Source organism: Selaginella moellendorffii, unplaced genomic scaffold (assembly GCF_000143415.4).
Source record: "Selaginella moellendorffii unplaced genomic scaffold, v1.0 SELMOscaffold_127, whole genome shotgun sequence".
Taxonomy (NCBI): domain Eukaryota; kingdom Viridiplantae; phylum Streptophyta; class Lycopodiopsida; order Selaginellales; family Selaginellaceae; genus Selaginella; species Selaginella moellendorffii.
The window spans coordinates 55,914-61,946 of NW_003314388.1; the positions used below are offsets into that span (position 1 = coordinate 55,914).

General features: G+C 42.1%; 1 protein-coding gene across 1 annotated transcript; it reads left to right on the forward strand.

Moving 5' to 3' along the window:
- Positions 1 to 1,384: 1,384 nt before the first annotated feature.
- LOC112343007 (pentatricopeptide repeat-containing protein At4g02750-like) lies at positions 1,385 to 3,379 on the forward strand. Its single transcript, XM_024665776.1, has one exon. It carries the CDS (start codon positions 1,385 to 1,387, stop codon positions 3,377 to 3,379), a length of 1,995 nt encoding a protein of 664 aa, XP_024521544.1.
- Positions 3,380 to 6,033: the final 2,654 nt, after the last annotated feature.

A 6,033-nucleotide genomic window follows, 5' to 3' on the forward strand; every position in this document is an offset into this window, starting at 1 on the left:
TTGGGATCTTCACGCTCACTCCTGCTCTATACTCGTGCTGCGCGTCAGACGCGATCTGGTAGTCCGGAACCAAAGATAAGCTCTGGTCGGGGGTGATGAAACAGGGAAGAATCCGGGTGCTCGGCTTCATACTGGTAAGTAAAGGCTGAATCGTGATCTTGACCGAGTCCGGGAAGAAGCCAAACAAGTGCTCGTGTTTTGTTTCGTCCAGGAAGTCCTCCATGGAGATCCCCACGCAGAAGGTTGACAAGCGCATCAAGATGCTTCTTGGGTGATCATGGTTGGATCCAAAGATGTCAACGCAGAGGCCAATCCCCAGCTTTTGCTCCGGCATCCCGGCCGTCGACAGAATGGTCTCTTGGATTTGCTTGCGCTCGTCGACGACAAAGCTCTTGTATCTCACCGCGTAGTTGATGGCCGGGACTTCGATCTTCGTCCTCTTGGAGTTGTACATGCAGTGGAGCTTCAACTCCAGCCTCTCCTCGTCGAACGCTCTCGTGCAGTAGATCTTGTTGCGCTCCGCGTGATCGTGATCATGGTCGCCGAGAAGGATGGCTCGTGTCTCCTGGGCAATGGTGTATTGGTAGTACTCCAGGAGCTCCAAAACAGCTGTGTCCTCGATGAGCTCCTCGGGCAGCAGGATGTCCATGATGCCAGATCTACAATCGACTCGGAGTGCGTCCATGTCCAAAGGAGTGGAGATCTGGGCTAAGCAGAGGACTTCCGAGAGCTCCTCTTCGTGGTCGTTTGCCGAGACAATCTTGGCATTATATCCATCCCGTGCTACAGACTCTAGAAGCTCTGGAGTTACCTGGTCTTTGGAGATGACAAGCACCATTCTTCCTCTTTGCAACCGTAACCTAGAGGAAGTTGTTCGCCAATCAAGAAATTCATCACGGCAGACGCGGAGGGAGTGTCTCGCTCGTTGACTTTCATGAATTGATAAAAAAAAAGGTTACTTCTTTATACGGTGCCACGCATCTCAGATACTTCAAAAGTGCTTGTATTCTTGAGTCCCACCCTAGTGTATTTCAACACTGACCAAATAAAATTCCAACAAACCTTTCTCAAGGGAATTGCTGGCGCTACACGATTCAAAATACAAGCACATTTTATTTCTCTCTAATTGAAAAAAGGGCAATTGATTAATCTTAATAGCTAGTTGATTGAGAGAATTTGCGTCTTTCTCTTGGTTAATCGAGTGTCAAAAATAATTAAAATCCAATGAAGAAGAACAAAAAAACAGAGCACGTGAAGCAAGAGCTGGAACTGTAGCGATGCTATACCCATATGACACGTTGTTCCCCACATTACCAACCAACTGACTCCCACGCGTTGCGAACTCTAGTTAGGGCTGCCCAGCATATACTTTGATCCTATGTGCATGAACGAGGGCAACAAGCTCCAGGTCTATGATCTATCTGCGTGCACTGATGCCATCGCCGAGCATGCCCGGGCCGGCCACATCCAGCTTGCCAAGAAGGTCTTCGAGCAAATGCCACACACTGACACAATCTCCACCAACGCGGTGCTATCCGCCTATGCCGCCTTGGGCTATGCCGAGGAAGCCCAGAAACTTTTCGATGAGATCCCACACAAAGACGTCGCGTCGTGGAACATTATGCTCGGACTTTGTGCCAGGTTGCGAACTCTGGACCAAACCAAGGCTTTCTTCTGCTCGATGGAGCGCCGGGATCTCGTGTCGTGTAACCAGATGATCTGGGTCTATGCCAAGAGTGGGCATTTTTGCGAAGCTCAGGAGCTCTTTTACGACATGCCACAGCATGACATTTTCAGCTGGAATACGATCCTGGCCGCAAGCTCAAGTAACTCGGACATCAAAGAAACACTGGCCATATTCCACGCGATGCCAGTCTTGACGCTTGTGTCCTGGAATAGCCTCCTTACAGCATTTGCCCAGAGTGGCCAAACTGCGCAAGCCGAGACTGTGCTCCAAACAATGCCAGCTACGAACTTTGTTACGTGGAATGCAATGCTTACGGCATACGCACAGTGCGGGCTTACAGCCCAAGCGGAGAAAACGTTCGATCGAATGCCCGAGCACAAGCTCATGTCTTGGAACGTGATGCTGTCCATGCACGCCCGCGATGGACGCCTGGAGGCCGCCAAGGCGGTGTTTGAGAGCATGGAGTGCCGCGACGTGGTATCATGGACAAGCATGATCACCGCGTACGCGCATGGCGGCCACATCTGCGCGGCGCGGGCGGTGTTTGATGCCATGCCTCAGCACAACCTCGTCTCTTGGAACGCGATGCTCGCAGCCTTTGCTCTCGAACCACGGCGGGCAAGCGGTGCTAAGGCCCTCTTCGATGCCGCCACCCAGCGAAACATCATCTCCTGGAACGCGATGCTTTCCATTTTCCTGAAAACCGGCGCGTTGCGAGAGGCCCGAGAGCTCTTTCAGCAGATGCCGCGGCACAACCTCGCGTCGTGGAATGCGATCCTGAATGTGTGCCTCGAGGAGGAAAGCCTGGAGGAAGCGCGGGCGGTGTTTGATCGCATGGAGCAGCGGGATGTGGTGACTTGGTCCGCGATGCTTTCGGCTTATGCGCAATCCGGGTATGTTTCTGTGATGGAGAAAATGTTTGCGCAAATGCCCCAGCACGACCAAGTCACCTGGAACGCGATGCTCTCGGGCTATGGCGGGAGCGGCAACTTGGAGCTCGCCTGGGAGATCTTTGAGAAGAAAATGCCGCAGCGGGACGTGGTTTCCTGGACAGCCATGGTGGCCTGTTTTCTCAAAAACAACTACATCCTGGAGGCAAAGGTGGTCTTTGATCAGATGCCAGTTCGCAACTCCGTGTCGTGGAACGTCTTGCTCTCTGGATATGCCCAGAGTGGGCAAATACTTCTTGCAAGTAAACTCTTTGAGCAGATGCCCGAGCAAGACTCAGTGTCATGGAGTGCAATGCTTGCGGCTTTGGTCCACAGCAACGATCGCATTCACTCAATTCAATCCAGTCTTGAGCTGTTCAGCTCCATGATCCTGGTGACAATGCCGGACAAATCGTGCTTCCCGTGCTGCCTCATCGCTTGCAGCCGCACGGGGAAGCTCGCTGCTGCGAGGAGCTGCTTCGTTTCGATCGTCATGGATTTTGGAGCCAGCCACATCAAACAACACTATTGCTGCATTGTGGATCTGCTGGGGCGTGCGGGATTCCTCGATGATGCCCATGATCTCATCCATTCCATGCCGTTCAAGCCTAGTGCTTCGGACTGGAGCTCGTTTCTGAGAGCTTGCCGAATTCAAGACTCTAGAACCGTAGTCAAGCACTGCTACTTTGCGGCAAAGTCTACAATGGACTCGGCTTGTCACGAGGGGTATGTGTATGTTCTTCTTGGAAACGCATGTATATAGTTCAATCCATATCTTTTTCTGGCTCAGGCTTTCTTGTCCAATTCCAAGCTGGCCGTTCAAGAGGTCACAAAATGCTGGAATTGCCATATTTTCCTTTTATTAAGAAGAAGCATGACTATTAAACCTTGTTTATGTGATTAGATGTGTATTTAATATTAGCATGGACCCATACTTAGATTAGATTTTTGGATTATCTAAAGGTTGAATTAGAATAGTTTCTATATAAAAATAGAGTTGTGTACCAAGAGTGTTCACAAATTCATCTTTTCTTTTTTATTGTTTTGGTATTTTATTAATAATTTCATTGTCTCCCTTTTTTTTACAATGAACTTTTAGTAATTTAAACATTATCACATCAATGGCTTCTTCAAATCTTCTTCTTCAACTCCAAACATGTCCAATACTCTATAGACATTATATAAGGTGTTCGAACAATCCAAAATGGCATTTCACTGATAGCTTTAGCAAATTATTTAACACCAAGTTTAAAGCCAAAGATTAGTATGCTAACAAAATTTGATGATACAAAGTCTAAGTTCTATGACTTCCTCAACCAAATCAAATTTTAAATTATTATGTAGTTTAGTTGATATTTCATTCCAACTTCTTATATAAGTCTGATCAAATCTCTTCATACTAGAATGCCTCTCTCTTGGTTCTTTACCCTTTTTTTTAAAAATGACATTAAGGGAGTGTATGGTAGATTAAAAGTATAGATAACTACCTAAAGCATTAATTTTGCTCTTGTTAAGTTGTATCATTCCTTGTTGTATATCCAATTTGTTTAATCCACACTCCATGTTGTTAGCCGGTTTAAAGTATGTGTTAGATCACTAGAATTATACTAAACTTTATTTAACATTGTTTTGTGTGTAAGAGTTAAATACAAGGAGCTGGTGTTCATAGGGGATTTGAGTATATAGTGGACACTTGTTTTACAGTACATCAAATATAGAGTCTAGTTTTAAATTCATGTGCTATATTGATATTTTTTTTCAAGATTTAGATCTCTTTATTCAACACTTCACTAATATATTCAAGAGTACACTGCCATTAATAAAATTTAGCAATTATGCCAGGGCTCCAAATTTGCATCCCACCTATACATTAAAGTTCTAGATGGGCACCATTGTTATTTCATGGAATAATGCAACACTTAAGGAGTATTTTATTTCATGAAGATCTCATGCTCTCATATTATTATTATTAAACCTTTGTTCCTCATCTAATAGCCTTAATCTTAGAATAACTAGCTTATGAGAAAGATATAGTTTCAATAAAGATTAAAGCCACATGTCAACACTATCTTTTTGAGGTTAAATGACAACATTGAACCTCTAGATATATTGTGGCAATGCAAACCATTTCTATCTTTGCTTTTACATTCACTTTCAAGCTTGTAAAATGGATTAACACATGTGAAGATAAGAACATTTAATCCAATTAAAGATTGTTCAACTAGTAAACTCATTTCCTCTTCCTAATATTAACTCTATTTCTTTTTCAAGGATTTTTGAGTGTTTCTATATTATTACTCATTTTTAATCTATTAAGTCTAATTTGTATTTTTGAGTTTTAAGTGATAGTGGTGTCAATGCAAACTTCATTAATTGGGAGTTTACATTTTTTTATAGTATTCTTTTACCACTAACACAAGGCCCAATTTGTGCTGAAGTGGTGGATGGTCTACACATCTCCTCTAGGTTAATTACACTTGAAATTGAGTTGGTAAAAGTGACAATATTTAGGATTTGTCGCAATATCTCTTTCAATGTTGCCTCTATTCTAAAAACCTCTATCATTATGAATTTTCTATGGTTTGAGATAGTGAACTTGATAATGGATTAGTGTGATATTAATCAGATAATTTTGCCCTTCTCCACCTCTTCTCCTGCTTCTCCAATCTAAATTTCTCATATTTCTTTGCATGACTTCCAAGATGTTAGTTGTTAGAATCCTTGTTTCATCTTCACAATTATCATTTATTCAACAATAACTTTATCTATTGGGATCAAATCTATTCTTCCCTCTAAGTATAGTGATTTAGAGGAGAGCTAATAACTTGCTATCACATTGACTTTATGATTGTTCTATAGATCTTATAGAGGGGAAAATCACCACCATTTAGTTCCATATATAATCTTTCACTCACAAAGTTGGAGGCATTATATGAACATATAATAAAGAATCTTTCTAAAGGTTTTATTTAACATTCTTAGTCTTTAGTTAGTGCACTTATGTTTTTATATTCAAAAAAGACAAATCTTTTCATTTAGTGGTTGACTACTACAACTTATTCATTCCCAATTGATATCCACTTTTACTGATCTGTAAGATAATAGAGTGGCTCTCCAAGACTTTATTCTTCACCAAAATTGACTTATAGTACTTATAACTTTATCTATATTTGAGAGGGTAATAAATAAAAATAACCTTTGTATTTGTTAATTCCTTTTAGTCTCCTATTTTTTTCTAACATATAATGAATAACATATTTTATGATTTTTTTTTATTTCTTTATTCTCATCTAGATATTGTTATCTTTTCTAAGACTCAAAACAAGTACAACCATCATGTTCACCTTGTTCTAGAAATGTTATTTTGATCAAAATTTAATATATCATTTCTTCATATGGCATCACTATAGATTCTAT

Bases quoted from the DNA above. Each gene is read 5' to 3' on its own strand.
- LOC112343007 (XM_024665776.1), top strand. From the start codon at position 1,385: ATGAACGAGGGCAACAAGCTCCAGGTCTATGATCTATCTGCGTGCACT.